The sequence below is a fragment of the Sceloporus undulatus genome, chromosome 3, assembly GCF_019175285.1.
Source record: "Sceloporus undulatus isolate JIND9_A2432 ecotype Alabama chromosome 3, SceUnd_v1.1, whole genome shotgun sequence".
Taxonomy (NCBI): domain Eukaryota; kingdom Metazoa; phylum Chordata; class Lepidosauria; order Squamata; family Phrynosomatidae; genus Sceloporus; species Sceloporus undulatus.
This window is the reverse complement of record NC_056524.1, coordinates 222,571,733-222,593,812: the sequence shown is the minus strand read 5'-3', so window position 1 is coordinate 222,593,812 and position 22,080 is coordinate 222,571,733. Positions and strand designations below refer to the sequence as shown.

At 38.6% G+C, this 22,080-nt stretch overlaps 1 protein-coding gene across 1 annotated transcript in view; it reads right to left on the bottom strand.

Moving 5' to 3' along the window:
* SLCO2A1 (solute carrier organic anion transporter family member 2A1) overlaps positions 1-22,080 on the bottom strand; it is an 82,553-nt gene that overhangs the window by 12,918 nt on the left and 47,555 nt on the right. Inside the window, exons 4-9 of the mRNA XM_042456819.1 lie at positions 19,565-19,777; positions 18,099-18,197; positions 13,376-13,509; positions 10,759-10,840; positions 8,599-8,763; positions 1,040-1,229 (exon numbers count right to left, since the gene is read on the bottom strand). Coding sequence (XP_042312753.1) covers positions 1,040-1,229; positions 8,599-8,763; positions 10,759-10,840; positions 13,376-13,509; positions 18,099-18,197; positions 19,565-19,777 — 883 coding nt within the window. The remainder of the gene's footprint in view (positions 1-1,039; positions 1,230-8,598; positions 8,764-10,758; positions 10,841-13,375; positions 13,510-18,098; positions 18,198-19,564; positions 19,778-22,080) is intronic.

Here is a 22,080-nt window from a genome sequence, read left to right as displayed (position 1 = left end):
AGTCAGGAGCAGGGAATGGTGCATATGGAATTTCTTATCTCATGTGCCAAAATAACATGATTAGCTTGGGGTATTATGCACCTTGGGGGAGGCAGTGTCCCATTTGCTGTTCTGTCTCAGGGCTGGTGTATTGGACGCAGTAGTGGTCAACCAGACGCCTCTGAAAAGTCCATAATCAGAGCTTGAAGGTCATAGCTCCACCATGTTGTTGTTCTCTGGCAATTTCTATTCATTGACAGAAAGTTTTCAAATCTGGTGATTTCTGGCTGACAGTTTCTGAGAATCTTATTCCTCTATGAATATTTTTAATTCACTTTTAAACCTATCTACACCAGCAGCTGTAGCTACCTCCTTCTGACAAGGAATTTCATAACTTAATGCTGCTTTGCATGATATCATTCTGCTAGAGAACTGCCCCCCCCCCAACCAAGCAGAATGCAGTGGCCAATGGTTGATTTTATTTTATTTATGTATTTGTTTGTTTATGTATTTGTTTATTTTTATTTCATTTGTATGCTGACTTTTTCCCAGAAGGAACCCAAGCTTTAGTCTCACTTGGAAATTTGAGGATCAGACCCCCTGCCCTACTCACACCAGCAGGTGTCACTGGGATGTAGAGCTATGTATATGTTTGGTGCAACTGAAGTTCATGCAAGCATTTATATAAACTGTGAATGCTATGGTGAATTTGAGAACACAAAGCAAGTAGGGGTATTTCAGTGTGTGAGATCCAAATATTCATAAACAGGCCCCTTCCTTTGGCGATCTGAAAACTGAACATCCTTTGTCTAGCGAACACTACATTGTAATCCATGTTAGTACTGGTCATGCTATTATGTTGCTCATGAAATACTTAAATAGATAATTAGTCTAATTAATTAATTACAGAATTAAAACAAAATGAAAAAGGGGGATATAATTCAGAGAAGGCAGTTAAAGTGGGCATGGAAATATTTGTATGAAGGTCTACAGTTTGAAGGTTAACTAATCCAAGTTCTTGTTTTCTATAAAGTGCTTATGAAGAGTGGAGCATTATTACCTGGCTGGATAAACTCCAGCCACTTTCTGTGTGGAACAGCCCATAAAGAAGAGAGGGAGGCAGCACAGTGTGGACAGGAGTAGCACAACAATGGAGAATCGTGGAATGGCTTTGAGGGAGAAGCCAAACCGCTTCATGATGAGGCCTCCAAAGAGCATTCCGAGAGCCGCTGCAGGCAAGTTCACAGCTCCTGCAAAGGGTAGAAAGAAGGAGAAATAATGAGGCATCCATCTTCAGTAATGAGAGACAGTGCTCTATTACTACAAGCAAAACCTATATCAGAAAGGGAATGAAGTTGATTTTATAAATGGCCTAGAGAAAACTGAATTTTGTTCTTAGCCCTGTTTAGTTCAGAGCCATTACAATTCACTCACCAATGGGGACTTCGGCTGGGAATGGCGTCCCGTTGAGACACTCCCTGCTTGGCTCTAGCAGAGAGGTCTCTATAGAGCGGGAGTTTCTGGTGGAAAGGGGCTCCTTAAACCAGAAAAATTCATCTTAAGGAAAGAAGAATCAGAGGAGGCTCGGCGGAAGATTCCATACCTCTCAGGAGCTGAGAAATCAGCAGTAAATCTGACTCGTTATGTGAGCCAGAAGGAAGCCATTTGAGAAGGGGAATCTGAAGAGCAATTCACGCCCGCTCTAGTAAGTGGCGATTATCGCACAGGGACGCCCACCAGTTTTTTTAAAAGATTATATATTGAAAGGAGCATATTGTATAAGGACTATGACATTCTCCGTTATTGGACTGCTGGGAAAAATAGCTTAGGATTGTTTAGAAGATTGCCTGGACTGTAAATAAGGATATTGGGATTGCCGGTTGGCGTGGGACATTCTTTAACTGTTTGGTCTGTTTATGGTTTGAGTAGGAGCGGGAACGGAGAGCAGCTCATATCAAACCAAGAATAAGGCTTTACATCTGGGAAACTTTTATAAACTCCACCTCTCTAAAACCCCTCCGGAACAAAAAGAATGGAGATTTTAGAGCGATAACCCTGTAAATATAAAAGCACAAACGGACGGAGACCAATAGTGTAAATAAGGGGTTAAATTAACCAGTGGCTGAAAGGAGAGAAACAGAAGGGAGAGACATTCAAAGTTGCTAAGAGAAGATAAATTTTGAAAGTGCGGAGACAAAGTATTGACCTTGGAACTGATTGCTGGAGATAGCGGCGCGGAGGAGGAGAGAGAGAGGGGAGGGAGACCGGTGATGAGCGAGAGGAGGAGCTGAGAAGGAAGAAAGGCCCCGGAAGTGAGCGGATCAACATAAGCCATCGAGTGGAGAGGAAAGAGCGACCGTAGAAGGAGGCCAGAGCGGCAGCGGGGAGGGAAAGGAAGTGACGGAAGAAGAAAGCCGGAACCCGGAAGAACCAGCGAGTTGGAAAGAAGAAATCATAGAGACAGTAAGGGAAAGGCAACGCGGAAGCAAGTGGAGTGGAGAGGCGCAAGATCGTCGGTAGGAACGCCGCGATTGGGAAAAGACTTTTTGGGAAATAGTAGAAGGCAGGAGGGGGGGAATTAAATAGAATTTAAATTAAAAAAAAAAAAAGGAATACCTGTAAGAAAAGGGAAAGAACGGGACTTGGAACGGGGGGTAATAGAATTGCTGTTCTAGAAATAATTTGCTTTCTCCCATTTCTTGCCTGTATGTCTGTCTACTGTGCTAATTGCGGAGGGCTGGTCTGAGAAATAATAAGGAGGGAAGCTTTAAAAGGCTATTGGAAGGGGTTAGAGGTTTGGAAGGGATTAGAAAGGTTCTGAAAGAAAGAAATTTGAGAAGGGGAAGGGATAAGGATAAAAATTAAGGGTAAAAGATAATCCTCAACTTAACAATAGTAGGGGGGAAGGAAATTAGGGTGGAATTGATTGTGGATAGAGCTGATTTGAAGGGTTGGGGTCTCAGAAGTAGAAGCTGGGAGGGATAAGAAGAAGAAGTGGTCCAGGGGGAAGGAAAAATTTGAGTCTTGATATATAAGGAGAGGGGGGAAAATAAAATAGGGGGAGAAGAGGGAATTTAATTTCTTATATTACGTATTGTATTAAATAAAATTGTTGAAGACTGTATAGAGGTAAGAATTAAGAAAACCTTTTTAAATCTAGGTTACAAGTTTAATTTAAGGGATAAGAGGAGAAGGCCAAGTTAAAAATTATAGATTGAAGGATTGTTGGCCTCGCCAATTTATCTACAGTACGTTTGGAGGTGAAACCCTGATTAACTGTAAATAATTTGACCTTGGGAAAATTCTGATTATTTAATAGAAAAAGGGATAACAGAAGTGAAAGAAAGAAGGAAAAAAAGTACTGAAGAATGAATACAAGATATCAAACACAAAAAGTTCAAGTTTTGACCCAAAGCCAAAGAAGAAATTCTACGGAAAAACTAAACGCACAAGATATGAACCAATTAATATTAGATAAAATAGAGAACCTATCAGTAAACTTATCCTCTAACCTCTCTGCTAATTTGGCAAAGGAAATGAACAGTTTTAAGAAGGAAATAAGACAAGAGATAAGGTCTGATTTGAAGGAAATCAAGCAAGCGGTCGACAGCCTTACATTAGAGATTCAAAAAACAAAACAAAGAGTGGACATACTTGAATTTAGAAGTGAAAAGCTAGAATCTGATTATGGGCGTCTTTTAAATAAAAGAGATGAAGACCTTGATGAACGAGCAATCTGGGAACAAAAGCTAAAGGAAAAGTGTGTGAAAATTCGGGGTTTGCCGGAAAATAAAGAAGAGAATCTAGAAGAAATATTAATAACAGACATTGCAAAATTCCTAGAGAAAGATCCAATATTTTTTGAAGATGAAATTGATACTATCTACAGAGTCAACTCCCAAGTGGCCAAGCAAAGAGGTCTACCCAGGGACGTGACAGTTTGCTTTGTCAAAAAACGTACGAGAGACCTCTTTCTGAATAAACATAATGAATCTCCGTTTATGTGTAAAAATGTGGAACTGAAAGTTCTGAAGGACATTCCTGGCCGTATCCTCAGAAAAAGAAGAGAATATACCAGTCTAACTAACTTTCTAAGAAAGGAAGGTGTGCCGTATCGGTGGGAAATTCCAGAAGGAGTTACCTTCTGGTGGAAGAAAAAAAGAGTGAAAATTAACTCACCAGAACAAGGGAGATCATTTCTAAGACGCACATCAGATCAAAGGAAAGAGGAAAAAGACTTTGGCGAGACCAAAACTCCGATAGGAGAAGATGATGTGACTAACCAAGAAAAAACCGGTGAGGCCACATCTGCTTTGGTCAATCTTGACCCACAAACACTATTGGAAGAAGAGGAAAGATTGAGAAGAGAAGAAGAAGAGGAGGAAGAAGGTGAAGTGGCCTAGGAATAAAGAGTTACTTCCAGAATCTTCTATAAAGGTGTGCTTAATTTTATTTATTCTACTCAAATTTTAGAAACAGTTTTTTTTTCTTTTCTTTCTTTATATCTGGAATGAGTGACTGTTAGTGAGGGAAGGTACATTTGGGGAAAGATGGAAACGTTGAAATTTATAACATGGAATGTACAGGGGTTGAACACCCCTCAGAAAAGAAAAAAGGTTTTCCACTATTTACAAAAATTAAAGCTTGATGTCATATGCCTCCAGGAAACTAGAATTAAAGAGAAGGATAAGAAACACTTGAGATGTGTGAGATTAGGACAAGAATTTATTTCAGCGGCCAAGACCAAAAAGAAAGGGGTAGTATTATATATTAAGGATAAATTTGAAGTGAAAGAAATATTTAATGATAAAGAAGGTCATTTTTTGATAGTTGAGATTAGTTATAGAGAGAACAAATATGTGTTGGTGGGATTATACGGACCATTAGAGAATAAAAATAAGTTCTATAAAATAGTAAAGGAGAAGTTATCAGAGGTAGAGCTGGAAAATATAATACTTTTAGGAGACATGAATGGAGTAATCAACCCGGCATTGGACAGATTTTCAGAGAAAAAAGTTAGACTAAATCAAGGCAAATTACCACATGAATTTTTTGAACTAATGAACTGGCACGCATTGGGGGATGCCTGGAGATTAAAAAATGGCAGTATGAAAGATTACACATTTTTCTCAAACCCTCATAAAACTTGGTCTAGGATAGATACTATTTTGGTTTCACTGCATTTGATGAAAAAAATAGGTAAAGTAACTATAATTCCGAAAATATGGTCTGATCATTGTCCAGTGCAAATGGAGCTTAATTTGGGAAAGAAAGAATTTAATTGGGGATTAAATTCGACATTATTAAAAGATGAAAAGCTGGTGAAAGAGTTAAAATGGACTATTGAAGTATTCTTCAAAGAGAATTTAAAAGACGGCATATCACTCCAAATTGTTTGGGATACAATGAAGGCAGTAATTAGAGGATGGTTGATAAAAAAGGCATCAGAAAAAAGAAAAAAGAGAGAAGAAAACTTGAGGAAATTAAATGAGGAGATAAAAGATAGGGAAGAAGAGTTAAGGAAGAACCCAAAAAACTCGAAAATTTATTATGAAATAAAAATGCTACAAAATCAAATGAGGAACCATTTGGTAGAAGAAATGGAGAAGAAATTGAAATATGTCAAGCAGAAATACTTTGAATCTGCAAATAAATCAGGTAAATTATTAGCAACTCAGCTGAAGAGAGAAAAAGCGAAGCGTACAATTACAGGATTGAAAGTGGGGGATAATTTGATTACAAACCAGAAAAAAATTAGAGACATTTTCTTTGAATACTATAAGGAGTTATATAAAAATCCAAAGGTGGACGAAACAAAAATAGTTAACTATTTGGGAAAAATAAAAATTAATCAGATTTCAGAGGATCAAAGGGAGAGGCTTAACAAACCATTTACCATGGAAGAACTTTCACAGGCTATTCATAATAGTAAATTGAATAAAGCTCCAGGCCCCGACGGATATATAAATGAATTTTATAAAACTTGTGAGGAACAGCTGAAAGTTCATTTATTGGATTTGATAAATGAGGTTAAATTTGGATACATCCCTCAAACATGGATACAATCAAACACGATTCTGATACCAAAAGAGGGGAAAGATCTATTAGACCCTAAAAATTACAGGCCTATCTCACTATTGAATACTGACTACAAATTATTTGTTTCCATATTGGCAAATAGATTAAAATTTATTTTATCAGATTGGATCCATCAAGACCAAAATGGTTTTTTACCTAAAAGAAAGATTAAAGATAATACTAGAAATTTAATTAACTTAGTAGAAATCCATGAAAAGAAAATTGCAAAAAAATTGGCTATGTATTTCATCGATGCGGAGAAGGCCTTCGATAAGGTATATTGGAAATTCATGTTTGAGGTAATAAAAGTGTTGAATTTAGGGGAGGAATTTAATAGTATGATTGGAACAATTTATAGGAAACAAGAAACGAGGATTATAGTGAATGAAGTCAAATCTAAAGTATGCCCAATATATAACGGAGTAAGACAGGGGTGTCCATTGTCACCCCTGTTGTTCTTATTGGTTCTAGAACCACTTTTGATAAATATCCGAGAGAATCAATCAATCGAGGGATTTAAAAGCAAAGGAGAAGAATATAAATTACGAGCGTTTGCTGATGATTTAGTTTTAACAATTGCAAACCCACTAGATAGTTGTGACCAAGTGCTGAAAACCTTAAAGAAATTTGGGAAAATGGCAGGCTACCGAACTAATATAGATAAGACAAAAATTTTGGCCTTGAATCTATCAGAGGAAGAAAAAAGGACGTTGGAACAAAAAACAGGCTTTAAGATAGAAAAGAAAGTTAAATATTTGGGATGTATACTAACTGCAAAAAATTCGGATTTGTTTAGGAATAATTATGAGAAAACTTGGGACCAGATTAAAAAAGATTTGCAAAGATGGGGTAAACTAAATTTATCGTGGATGGGGAAGATTGCCACAATTAAGATGGTGGTACTCCCTAAAATGATCTTTCTTTATCAGGCACTCCCAATAATAATGAATGATAAACCCTTTATAAAATGGGAAAAGGATTTGAATAAATTTATATGGAATAACAAGAGAGCTAGAGTCAAGGCCAAAATACTTCAAGATACCGTAGACAAAGGGGGGTTAGCACTACCGAATCTCAGGTGGTATTACTATGCGGGAGTGCTTGAATGGCTGATAGATTGGATTAAATTAGATAATAATAGATTGCTTAACTTGGAAAAAGCGGACCTTAAATTTGGATTACATGGTTATATAATATATGACAAAATTAAGGCTGACAGAAACTTTAATGACCATATTATAAGAAAATCGCTAAATAGGATTTGGATGAAGTACAAAAAAATATGGTGCCCAGTGGTACCATTGTGGACATCACCAAATGAGGCTTTTTACAACAGAGAGAAATTAAAACAGTGGAAATGGGCTACGTATGATGATATAACAATGAATGCAGAGGGAGGTAGATCTCTGAAATCCTTATTAGAATTGGAAAAAGAAGGTTATAAGGGGGACTGGTTTTCTTACAGACAACTTAAAGAAAGATTTTTAATGGATACTAAAACCTCAGGTTTAGGCCCGTCAGATAAACAATTAGAAAAGGTTATTTTAAACCCAGATAAAAGAATCTCAAAGCTATATGATATGATTAGAAATGTGGAATTGGAGTCGGAAGGCATTAAAGAGTATATGATTAAATGGGCCAAAGATCTGAAGAAACCGATTGATTTAGATAGTTGGGAGAAGGTGTGGACAAAGAAAATGAAAATATCACCCAGTGTAGAAATTAAAGAAGCAATTTATAAGTCCTTGGTAAGATGGTATCTTACGCCATATAAACTTTCAAAAATGTTTAAACAAAATAATTTGTGTTGGAAATGTAAAACACAAGTAGGTACGTATCTACACTGTTGGTGGTATTGTTCAAAAATTAATAATTTCTGGCACCAGATTCATAATGAAATAAAGAAAATATTAGATTTGAAAATAAGACCTGACCCCAAAATGTACCTTCTTAACATGACAGACACACTAAAAGAAGATTCTGGAAAACAAAAATTAATGCTCTACTTCTCGGTGGCAGCAAGATCTGTGATAGCCAGAAGATGGAAATCCGACGAAGTTCCAACGGTAGAAGACTGGAAGTTGAAAGTAGCGGAATTTTTTGAAATGGATAAATTAACCACGTTGAGGGGAAAGAATACGTTAGACGAGTTTTATAGACATTGGCTCCCATGGTTGAATCATTTACAGAATGAAGGTGAAGGATGGATTTAGTGAATTTAATATGCATGAATAGGAGCTGTCAAGAATATTAAAGACCAAGATATTCTTGATAAATGTTTTGTTATAATTTTCAGTCCAGAATTAGATGTCATATCCTAAGTAAGAGAAGATAGACGTTTGACTGAGAGCTAGTCTTAGATATAGTTTAACTACATTAAGAACGGTAGAAGTCATAGTTTGATGGAAGTCTAGGGAGGGGAGGGAGGGGGTTTAGATTAGATCATTTATATCATTTAAAATTTGATGGAAAATTTTATACCTGTATGTATTAAAATAATTTTCAATAAAAATAAAAAAAAAAAAAAAACAATTCACTCACCAATGAGAAAGTTTGCATAAGAAGAGGTGGTACCAAACTGTTTCTCCAAGTATTTGTTCAGGAAAGTAGAGAGGCCGGCAATAACAGAGGAAAAGCTACACTGGGCCAAGACCAGCAACATGAAGAGTGGGTTGAAGAACAGCTTTAGGAAGCCTCGTGGGAATTCTGGAAACAAACACAGTAGAGCAAGATGCCAAGTTAATATGCCTGGAGTGCCTGGACCAAGGAGAACAAAATTCCATGAAGCTTCTTTGTGTCCCAGCCTTCATGGCTCCCAACTTTGGTCCTCCAGATGTTTTACACTGCAGCTCCCAGAATTCCTGATCATTGGTCAAGTTGGCTAGGACTTCTGGGACCTGAAGTTTAAAACATCTGGAGTGCCAAAGTTTGGGGACCATTGCCTTAAAGCAAGGGTCACAGTCTGAATCAATGGCTCCTAAAGCTTGGAAAAATTAAAGGTTTGGAATATCCTGGCTAGCATGGACCAGTAGCAATGACGCTTTGCTGACATGGTAGTCCAAAAAAGGTAATTTATCCAGACTCTGGGACCTATTCTACCGCAAGTGAATGAATACATGCACTGAGTAAGTTGGCATGCTGGATGGTTAGACAGATAGGGCTTTACCATTTTATTACACATCTCATTTGCAGTAGAATATTCTTTCCCACTACATCATCAGTTACTAATATATCTCTTTCTAGTAATAAAGTGTTTTTTTTTAAAAAAAACCCAATACATTATCTAGATCAAAACAAAAACATAGGGAGACAAGAGTAGAGGGGAAAAAAACCTTAACTACATACTGGAATGATACAACCAAACAACTTACTGTATATACTCATGTATAAGTCTAGAAATTTTAGTCAAACAATTAACCCCAAAAACCTAGGTCGACTTATCCATGGGTCAATGTAAGTACTATACTTTAAGTATGTAAATACTATATTTAAAAGGAAACCATCCCCTGAAAAGCAAGAGTGCAATCTGTCCTGGAAGCACTCTCTCTTCCATCCAGCCTTTAGTGTGAGCCAAAACAGTTATGCCTGCCATAATTTCATAGGTTCTTTGGCATTGCTTTTCTTTGCTTCATACTTTAGATCTTTTGTTGTATATCCCTACATTTTACCCTCGACTTATCCAAGGGTCACAACAAAATTCATAATTTTGCCCCCAAAACCTGTCCTCGACTTATACATGAGGTCGACTTATAGTTGAGTATATATGGTAATGGTTATCATCCATACCTGGGCAAGAAAACTTTAGGATAAGATTGCCATAAATCAGAGTCAAACTGAAGCCATGTAAGAGCAAAAACAAATGTTCACATGCAGCAATCCTGCTTTTTTCCTCTAGCTGTGAAAATCAAATCAAATTTGGTTCAGGGTGAGAGGAAATATGTTGGAACCACTCTCTCTGGTATCAAAATGTTGTAGAAGGAATCAGCAGGAAACCAGGCAGAGCAAATACTACCTTGCATACACTTAAGGGAGAAAGAGGCTGTGTCAGATTTATCTTTACATTATCTGTTGTAGAAACAGATAATTATCAAGAAGTCGTGAGTGTTATATTGGAAGGTACTACAAGGATTATCAAGGAGTCATAAGGATTATATTGTTACCTTCAGGAGCAGTAGAAGAATGTCTCTGAATGATGTCTTTGAATGACTAATTGCTGGTGAGCAACAGGAAAGGGTTTTTGCCCTCATGTCCAGTTGGTGGGCATCCAAAGGGCATATAGGTGCCCAGTGTGGGAAAAAGGATTAGACTAGATGTGTGAGCTTGGAAAAATTACATTTTTGGACTATATCTCCTAGAAGGAACCATGCTGGCAATGCGATTTTGGGAGCTTTAGTCTAAAAAGATAACATTTCCATGTCATGGCCTATAGCCTTATCTGGCAAGGTTCTCACATTCCTATAAAATGTGATGCATTTAAAGTGCAGGAACTATGTGCTGAGTTCTATACACAAGCCTGAAGTTTACAAGGCTTTCAAAAGAACATTTAAATAACAAAACCATATTGAATTAGAAAAGGTAACTCAAACAAATCCCAGGAAAGGGGCAGCTACATATTCTAAGAGTTCCTGTATTTTTTTTCCAGCAGAAGCTTGGGGGGAGAAAGAACAAATCTGAATACTGAAATTTAGAGTAATATTTTACTTTTAGTAAAATCCACCAAGGAGCCTTCCTCTGCCCTGGTTTTCTCAATCTTCTTTAGTATGTCCACCTCATATTCCAAATGCTGGAAGAGAGAAAGAAAGAGAAATGTTTTATTTGACCAGAATGACAGTGGTGGAGAGCAAAGAATGACGGCTGTGAATTTTGTCCAGATGAAAGAGGGCCCTGGGAACTATTATACCCAAGTACACAGAATGAACAAGAAGCAGGATGTAGATTCCAGGACAGGCCCAACACAAAAGCATGCTCAGGCTCTCCTGTGCTTCACCCAATCCAGTCAACAGAGTAATAGGGTGGAATGTGTGCTCTTCCTCCAGCAGAACAAAAGGAGGGCTGAGGGAAGAAAACAAAAGGACCAGTGCATCTGTCTGAGTAAATGCACTGTGCCAGTCATTGCACAATGCCATCCCACCCACCTGAAATATATTTTGTTTGATTTGGCTTCTACCAAGGCTGAATCCTCTGTTCCCAATTTACCCAAGAGATTTGACAGTACAAATGGAATCGGCTGACCTCACTCCTTTCCTCTCCCCTGTTTATAATTGACTGAAATGTTTTAGGAGTTGCTTTGAGCCATTTAACACACCAAAAACCTTTCTACTTGGGCTCCTGTGGGTGCTGCAAAGAAGAACAGTGGAAAACTTATTTCCTGGTGGGGCTTTATGCTACTATGGAGGGTAATAAGATAAAAGGTGGAATCACAGTTTTAATCATGATCCTCATGGATCAAAACTGGGTGGAGTTTTGCATTTGCATGCCAACATGTCACCAAGCCCAATCTTCTGAGGCACACTTCCAGCATGGCCACCACCTTCCAAAAACCCTAAGCACAGAAGCATTTAAGATTTAAAGTCATAGATGGGCTCCTCCAGATGTGGCAAATGTATCAAGAAGTTGTGATATTGGTTGCTGTGGCTCTCAGTTTTGTTTTTTGTTTTTAAATGTCTAATGACATTTCTATTGTCCAGAACTATTTTTTGGCAATTCCTAGAAGCAGCTGGAACATTTTATTCACACCCCCAAAGTAGGTTTCTTTTTAAGTTCAAGACATGCCAGAAAAAAAAAAAGGGGGGGGGGAGTTTTCCTTGTTCCTTAATTGTTGTTGCTGTTGTTGTTGTGTTGTTGTTTTTAAAAAAACTAGTTAGAGCGCATCAGTGAAATGGCAGTTTTGCAATATAACTTTTTTTAAAAAGAGAAAAGAAAATATTTAAAAGGGCCACTTCAACAAACTATGTCCCAATTTATTTATTTATTTGGCTGGAAGAACTGTCTAGAGAATTAAAAAAATCACTACAAGCCCCCCCCCCCCAAACACATCAAAGATCCAAATGAGTGGATTTGGAGGTGACAAGAAGAAATAAAACTCAAGGAATTAGACTGCAAGAAGTCACATATTTCATATTTTTAGACCAGTCTGGAAGAGCTCAGTGTTTCTACTGACTGTGAAATCTTTGTGCAATAAAAATGCAATTGCAGCATATGGGTCCTATATAGGTAGCCATGCAATTGAAGTTGCAAAATCACGCACACTTTTATTCCCCCCCCCCCCCCCCCAATCCAGTAATGATCAGAATAGCATCTATGCACATTGCCATGGAAAGGAATACTAATAACCTCCCAAAATGATGTTCAGAGGAGAAAATAAAGATCACCAGAAGGATTTCTTAGTCACAGCAACTTGCAGCCTAGGCAGGAGGCAAACAGCTAAGATGCCTTTTTAAAAAATAGCCTCATCCAGGGCCTTGTCTGCATAGGGCAAATAAATGGCCTCCCCCTGTCTGCTCAGCAGGTAGTACAATGCAGGTGCCAAGCCCCGACACTGGTGCAAATAGTCTGGACAATGTCTGGTCCATTCAGCACCAACCCTGGAGTATACTCTTCTTTAAAAAGAGTAAAAAAACACTTTACTATCTGTTCCAGATATTCACAGAAAATTTGGAGCCTTCCATTGCAATGCTGTTTTGCTGTCCAGTGTAGTGGGGGCAGCAGCAGCATGTCACTCACTCTGAGGTCAGAACAAGGTGCCAAGTCATGTCATTGATGCTGGGTACCTTGTTCTGACCTCAAAGTGACACTAGTGTAATGGCTGTGCTGGGTGGCACAGTAGGATTTATTTGCAAACAGTCACCCAATGTCACAATAGGTAACAGGGGGAGATGTCAGGGCCAGGATGCTCTGGGCTGCTCCCGGAGTATCCTGCCCCATGCAGAGACCACCCAGGAGAGTTTTCCACTCAGCAAAAGGATAGTAATGAAGACTTTCTCCTTGTGCATCAGCAACTGAAGTTCTCCAAAAGCGGTTCTTCTTTTTAAGATCTAGTGGCTAAACATGAAAAAGGAGCATTCATTCATTTACTGAATTTACACCCTGCCTTTCTCCCAAGATGGGATTCAAGGCACCTTTTGGACTACAACTCCCAGAATGCCCTAGCCAACATAGCCAGACCATGCTAGTTGGGAAGGAAAGCTTCCATGAGTTTGGAAAATCACTTTTCCGAAGTCCAGCTTTAATCTCTACAGAAGATATGTTCTGCTATTTGATTACTCTCTTAGTGGTTGCCATTCAGAAGTATTATTCCACTCCAGCAATCAAAGCTTACCCTTCCTTTAAGCATATATCGAGGGAAGAAGAAATAGGGAATAGAAGTAAGCAGCAAACAGCCAGAGGCAATGAGAAGTCCCAGCCACCATGCTCCAATCCAGCGCTGGTCTCCTGGGACCAAGTTCACATCCTCTGAAAGAGACAAAAGAGAGAAAGCATGATGAAAACTCTAGTGAATCCACTTCCTGATAGTTAGAGGATGTTCTAGATAGATTGGAACACTGTGTTTCATGTAGGCTGAGAATATGTGCCTTCAACTAGAACAGAAGTGGGCAAAATGCAATCCTACAGGTGCTATTTCTTCTTCTAAGCTAGATGTCCTGGTGCCATTCAACTGTGGGACTACAATTCCTATGCCATCCAGGAATTGTGGGAGCTACAGTCCAACACATCTGGTAGGAAAGAGTTCTAAGTTATTGTGTAGCTAAACAAGACATCAAAAGACTGCTTTGGATGCTATTGTTGACCAACAGCATCCGGGATGGTGCACTCAGCCTACCCTTAAACTACAGTCACTATGCATTTCCTTTGGGTCTGTTTAGATTCCACTCAATACCAAATATTTCCAGATTTGGGGACTATCAATTGATTTCACAAGAGCATACCCATACCTGATGATTTCCTGTAACAAGTGACAATATTATGACATCTAGTCTCACTACTACTACTACTACTACTACTACTACATCTTTCTTCTTCTTCTTCCTTTATTAATCTCTGCCCTGAAATCAGAGTCTTACAAAAAAGCACCTTACTGTAGCAGATCCCAGTATCTGGGACAGAGATAAGAACACAAGAAGAGCCTTGCTAGAATAGTTCCATACCCTATTCGGTGCACTGTTTTGTTCTCACATTCCTGAACCGCTGCTTTACTGGAAGCCCACAATCAAGATATGAGTGCAATAGCACCTTCTTACCCATGTCCTTCAGCACACTCCCTTGAATGCTGGAACTTATATATAATCTAGTAGGCACATCCTCCAATAATTTGTTTCATCCTCCTTTAAAGCCATTTAAATTGGTGGCCATCACTGCAATGTGTGGTATCAAATTCTACATTGTAATTGTGCACTATGCAAAAAGTACTCTTTGTATCTGTCCTGCATCTCCCACCACTGAACTTCTCTATGGATGACTCAGGGTTCTACCATTATGAGATAAAGAATTCTGTAGTTTCACTAAACTATTATTATTATTATTATTATTATTATTATTATTATTATTATTATTATTATTATTTATATAGTGCTGTAGATTTATTTATATAGTGCTGTAGATTTACACAGCGCTGTACATACAATAAAAAAATTGAAACCTGCCAATGGCATACATTCTACAGGATAATAACAAAATACATATAAAACAATAGATAATAATACAAGATAACATTAGATAAAATAAGCAAGCAACAAATTAAAAACATCGAATATCCCATATCAAGCAAATATCAAATAACAGTCAGATAACAATGACACAATGCCTGGGAACACTTCCCTGAATAATATAGTCTTCAACTCAGTTTTGAAAATGGTTAAAGAAGTGATGACCCGTGTTCATGGGGAAGGAGGTTCCAGGAGTGAGGGACAGCAAGTGAGTAGGGACAAATCTGGGAAGGGGCAGTGGAAATCCTAGGCTGGGACAGCAGGCCTTGAGGGTACAAGTGGGAATGTGAGGAGAAAGAAGTTCAGATAAATAAGGAGGGGCCAGCCCATGCAGGGCTTTAAAAGTCAACAACAAAAGCTTATATTGAATATGGAAGGGGAAGGGGAGCCAGTGAAGGGATGATAATAGAGGTGAAACATGGTCAAAGCCAAAACTAGGATTAAGGAGATTACAGTGACACCTTGCCCTAAAATCAGTAGCTAAAGTTGGAGAGCATAGCCTTCTGTTGAAAGTGGGGGGTGTTGTGTAAGATGACTTTGTACTGGGAACACTGGGAACCATTCCAGAAAATCATTTAAAAGAATTGTGAAGAAAGAGGCCTGGCAGGAGAGGGGGAAACAGGAAGGGAGACAGAGAAAACAAACTTCTTTACATGGCTAAGATTAACATAGGTCATGAACAGACCTTAGAAATATTCCATGGCCAGGCTGACTAGGGGATTCTAGAAGTTGTAGTCTAAAAAAGGTAGAATTTCCAAGTTATGAGTTATGAGCATTTCACAAGGCAAAAAATAGTGAAAACCCAACAATCTTAAATTGTGAATGATTTTTTTTTTAAAAAAATATCCCTTAGGTAAGCTACGAACAAGGTGTGAGAGTAAGGGGGACAGATGGTGTATCCAATTCATTTGTACAATTATGAAGTTAATTAAGGAAACTGGTTTTATTCCAGTCCTCTTTCCTTTGAGATGCCTGATGACTTTTGAAACTGCTTAACCAGCACTATTGTTTCAAGAGAGCAGCTGGAAATATGATCTGCTCTCTTCCTGGAAATAATCTCCTTTCCCATTGTTTCCGGGCTGGGCAGAGCTCTGTTGGCTGAGTGTCAGGCCCAAGCTTGGTCACACCGATCTCTGTGGAGCAACAGTTTTAATGCGTCTGGGTTCTTGAGCCTCTGTTCTCCAGGGACCTTAGAGAAGAGACATCAAGTCTTTTTGAGAGCTGACACTTTGAGAGCTGACATCCTCCAGGCAGAAGGCCTCGCTCAAAGGATTCAGCACTCCATTGGGTTGGAACAGAAAGTGTGTCTCCACACTGTTAATGGGTGGGAAGGAATAAACACCCATCTCAAGCCTTTTGCAGCTCAGTCCAGATTTCCTGCCCTTCAGGATTAAAAAAAAACATGCAGGCAAAGGGAGCCCACACATCACCAAAACAATGGTGCAGCTTCCCTGGATGCAAATAGCCCACTTGAGATTGGCTAATATCAAGAGGCGACCACAAAGAGGTAATAAATGTTGCTTATCTTAATGGAGAAGGGGGGAAAAAATCACTGACACCTCCTGTTCCCAGTTTGACAATTTCATAAATCTTGCACCAGATGATAAAGATCATTCTGTGGCCCCACACTGCCTGGAAGACACAGGAGGATCAGCATGGAGTATATGTGTATTGCACATTTAGGTGTGTAGGGGACAGAATTGGTAGAAACAGTCATCAGCCTGAAAGCAAACATCTCCAAAGCTGAAAACGGCATAATTTGTGATGTATCAGAGTCTGAGATTGTAATCGCATTAAATCTCCCCTTCAACCTTGACAGACATTAGATAATGAGTGGGGAAGGGAGGACAAAGGAAAGCTAGAAATGATAGCTTCCCTGGAGCCATTCCAAACAGATTAGCTACAATCCAGTCCCTATTCCTATTGTCAAACTTAACTATATTTTATATGTTATTATATTATATTTTATATTATATATCTATATCTATATCTATATATATATATATATATATATATATAATATGATTTTATATAGAGATCTTTTGTTTGAATTTTATAATAATTTGAAAGGTTTTATCTGTGAGCTGCCTTGGGTCCCTCCAGGGAGAAAGGTGGGATATAAATAAAATAAAATAAATATCCTACCACAGAAAAGGAGGTCAAGAAATCCATTCCCTGAACAGAAGTCAGAACTACCATGGGAATCTGCCTTTAAAAAAGATTTGCAGAGTAGGGTAGACTATTGTTGGAGGCACACGGCCATATTGCCTCCTCAGGGGGCCTTGGGAGGGCTATACCTTCCGCCCAAATCTAAATGTTTTTGCCCCAAATGCAATCCCTACGAGACATGCATGGGGGATTTCACCATAGCTTTAACCTGTCTGGGTCATTTTAGCTACTACAGACTCAACGTCTCAGTCACCTACTATTGGCAAAAGGGCATCTGCTGGATCTAAAAGAGCCTGGCACAAACATGGTTGAAATTAACCCCCCCCCCCAATCTGCTTCTGGAATTTGGTGGTATTTTAGGGCAAAGGGAATTGCTTTGGAATTTTTTATTTTTTTAAAAAAATGGAGAAACTTGGGAAAGCCACAATCATCCCCTGGACCACACTTTCCCCAACCCTGCTGTTGATAACTCCACCTTACGTGCACTGTGTGTTCAGGTCACTATTGTCAAACATGAATGTGCGATTCATGTAAACAAGATCTGAATCGCTGCTGGCCACAGCATGCCCCATTACCCACAAATCCACACCAAAGTTTCCGGCAGAGTATCTGCTACACAAAGTGTGTCAATGGGGTTGAATGTGCAACAGTCTGCTCAATAAAGCCACCTCTTTTGTTGCTGTTTTTTTGTTCTGCTGTACCTAAGTTTTCTTATTTCAGACTTACACAGCCTTCAACATTTGACAGGTGAACACTGGGACACATGTGGCCAAGCAACATCAATGTGCAAAAAAAGTTATTAAACAGGAAGAACTCACAAACTAGGAGATGCTGCAGCAGTTTGCTTTTGCCTGAGCCTACTGGGAAGGATGAGATTCCACTACTTCCTCTCCCCTTACTAAGGTTAATTGAGTGCAAACTACTTTTGCAGTTTGAACTCAGCTTGCAGTAATTTAAATAAACTAGGGAAATGGGAGGGAAAATCAGAGGACAGAAAATTGGGAGATTTTTAAAGTGGCTGATAAAGTAGGATGACAGAAGATTAATTGGGTCTGTCCCTGCCAAATCAGGACTGTTGGAAGGTATGGACATATCAGCTGGTTCAGCTCATTGGCTTGTGAAAACATAAGAGATTTCCACCAACAGGTTCAAGCTAAAACAGAGACTCACTCAGGTCAACTCTCCCAAAGTCCACAAATATTTTCAGTGCTGCAGAGCCAAGCAAATAACCAAAAGCTGGGCCAAACACTGCAATGGCAAATAAGAGTGCTGAAAAAGAAAGAGAGAAGTTAGTGAATTACAAAATTACATCTTTTAATGCTGAAACACATTAACATGGCTATATCTTTGAATACTACCTTTTTTTACTGCAACTCACAGAATCCCTCTGCCAGTTATCACCATGCTGATGGAGGATTTTTAGTTATAACCCAAACAGTAATTTTTCTGCATTCTGAAAATGCATATACATTGGTCTAGGAATAAGCTCCACAGTGGAAATAGTTTGGATTCAGTCAAAAGGAAGGGTGATGCAGCTTCTCCCTTCTTTAAAAGAACAATGCTGGTTAAAAAGACCTGTCAAATACAAAGCTTGTGGATTACTGAGAAGTTACTAATCCTTTATTTATAAAGTGGCAACAGGATAATGGTTCAGGAATTAAGAGTCTCATGTGTGCCAGAATAAGAGGCCAGATAGTTCTTTTCCTCTAGTGTTAGAATATGGACTCATACTTGGCAGCAACTATTTGACTGGACTATTGATTAGTTTGTCAGAACAGAAGGGAGAAGCTGCTGCCATCTACATGCCAAGGGCTATTAAAAAGGCATCATCTTTCCAGTACTGGAAGACACTAATATTAGGATATAAAGAACCAAGTAACTATGTGACCACCCCCACCCCCACTCCCCAGTAAAACACAAAATGCAGTGTTGGGTATACCTTTATACAATATTTTAAATAATTTTATGTGTGAAACAAAGTTTGTGTACACTGAACTATTAGAAGGCAGAGTTGTCACTATCTTAGCCATCAATGAAAAATTTCAGATTCCGGAGCATTTTGGATTTTCACATAAGGGATACTCAGTTTGTTCTATAAAATCAAGTACTTGGTTGTACATTATACTTCATTTTCATTATTCATTATGCACTGTTTTTACAGTAATACATTACACGGGTAACTGCTATTCTGTTACTTTTTCATTTCTGCAGGTGCTTTTTATGGGGAAAGTAAGTAACAATACAAAAATGCTTCCAGAATGACCCCCCTGGCAAAAGTTTAGATATGGCTTGTAAATATTGCATAAATCACAAAAATATTATTGTTGTTGAATCAAAATGATTATAATTAAGACCACTGGCCATTGTTAGTTTTTTTAAAGTGATGAGTAACAATGTTAGTCTTTTAATAGCTTAGTTCTATGCCTGCATTTTTTATTGTAAGATTGATAAACATATCTTTTTATATATATCAGAAACAGCCCTTCAACATCAGCAAGGACTAGATGATGTTTTTACACAACATATTAAGGCAACACTCCTCTCTCATTTACTGATGATAAATCAATGCAAACCAGATGGGAAACTACATGGCTCACCTAAATATCAATCAAACCCTTTCTGTGGGAAACACTTACCTATGTACAAGGGAGAATTGTTTGGCTCAGCAAAGTCATCCACATAAGAGATCCCAAAAGGCTGGATGGGGACTGTCCCAATTCCTGCCAACAGCTGAGCAACTACCATTATTGCCCACATTGTGCCGCCTTCTGCCTGGGTTTTCACGGTGGCATTTGGACATTTATAATCACCATTGCAGATCTCATTTCTGGTGGTGGTGGTGCTGTTAACTGAAATAAGAGAACACAATAATTAAAAAAAATGTGTGAAAGCCCACAAATTTCATATCAAATCTAGTGCTGCCATGATGATTTTTCTTTACAAATGAAAGGGAGAAATAGTTTTTTGTGGGTTTTTCGGGCTATGTGGCCATGTTCCAGAAAAGTTTTTTCCTGAAATTTCACCAGCATCTGTGGCTGGCACAGATGCTGGCAAAATGTCAGGAAGAAACTTTTCTGGAACATGGCCACATAGCCCGAAAAACCCACAGAAAACTATGGATGCCGGCCATGAAAGCCTTCGACTTTATGAAAGGGAGAAAAATTAAACCCGGAAGAAATGGGAAAACATCTAACTTAAGAAGCACTCTGCAGACAAATTACCCCTGCAAGCCTACCTGTGCTGCAGTTCATGATTCACTGGTTAAGCTCCAGCATACAAAAGCTAAAATGGAGAGTAGCACATGTAGAAGGAACCCAGATCCCCTCACATTATTTTCCATGCATTTCCAGGGTCATAATGACCAAAGAAACCTTTTAACAACAGTGGGCAAAGGACATCAGACCCAAGGCTGGTATTTGGAGAGGATTGGTGGGGAACAGCTTGATTCCCCCCCCCTCCCCCTAGCACCTTTTTATCTCTCCAAATCTGAGCAGAAGGTTTTTTGAGGAGAGCTTTTTAAAAGGGTGGCTGCAGGAAGAAGAAACTTTTGGATCCTGGCCAGTATCTTTTGCATAGATATCTTCAGAAGGTCAACAAGGCTTTACAGTTCCTTATGGAATTTGTGCACCTCAGAAATCGAGACTGAGCTAAACTTTCTTGAGTGAAATGCATATTTAAGCTCATTGTTCATTCTTGGGTGTTGGAGACCTGCCAGAACTATGAACTTCCTCAATTTAATTAGCAGCTGTCATCACCTTTTTCTTTCAAGGTATTACCACAACACTGCTTACAGGGATTTGTTCAGAAAGGGTTATGAACAAAAGTGTATCAGTGTATTTTGAATCTAGTTGTGTGTTTTTTCCCTGGGGAGGAGTGAAAAAGACATCAAAAGGCAACTGGATAATTACTGACGGAGGCATAGCTGTGGTTTGTCCAGGATTCTTATGTACTTTCAAATTACCTATTAGACTTAATGGTGAACAAGATGTTCATGGGAAAACCATGAAAATCTTTCCAGTTTATTAATTGAAGTACTTGTACTTGGAGTTCCTATTAGAGTGAACAAAACAATGCTTAAAAACCCAAGGGAAGCTCAGACCTCACATTCAGTACAACATTAAAACACATGTCCTTGCCATACATGTCAGCGCTCCCACATCTTCAGCCTTTTTTAAAAAAAAATTGTGGTCATTTTTACAATTGTTCCAGTATTCCCATCAGCTTGTAGCACTTAATGAGTGGCCTTATAGGCTTGTGGAATTGTAAAAGAAAAAGGTCCGCCAGGTAATTTAGGGGTTTCAGCTGCTATAATATCTATATGCAATAACACACTGCCACAAGTATTCTTGTCAATGGTCATTACAATAGCATGAGACTCCAGCAGCAGGGGCCTTTTTAATCATCTTAGACATACTTTTATACATTTACACTGCCAAGGGGTCCAGATTAAGAGATGCATTTCCTTGCCAAAGGATAATTTTAATAAGTGAAACTGGTTTAGAGTAAATGAGAAGAGAAATGCCAACTAAACCAACTTCATTTTGGGTTACATAAATGCTCCCAATTCTGGGTTTCCCTCATATACTAATGAGATGCTAAGACAGCTTTGACATTTCCTGCCCTGAAGGAATCACACACAAAGCTCAGGTAAGATGGGCCTTTGGCTAAGTATATGGTAAGAGGAAAATTGGTTTGCACATCAGGAAATGAAATGGCAATGAGGCTCTTGACTGGAACAATAGATAAACATACTGTGCAGTGTTTCTCAGGGAAAACCCATAAAATTAAATCACCAATGAAGAATGATTTTATTCTTATGCAGTAGTCTTCTCCAGCCAAGTATCCTGGGGATGTATTGGGAGTTGCTTCCCCAAATTTCAAACCATTTCTCTCAGAGAACTTCCCATTCACAGATAAAATTATCTTCAAAATCATCTGGGCTGATTTTTTCTAGTATCTACAGCATGCTCTGACATCTTTGAGACATCTCTAAAGAATATGGTCATCTTTTATCGACCACATCTTTGTCCCACAATCATAGGAGTAACTTAACACTTGAAGCATTTGTCACGGACTCAGTTATTCAGTTTGCACCAATCTGGTCCAGAGTTCTGGAGAACACACTATTTCGTATCCATTTTTTTGTCCTAAA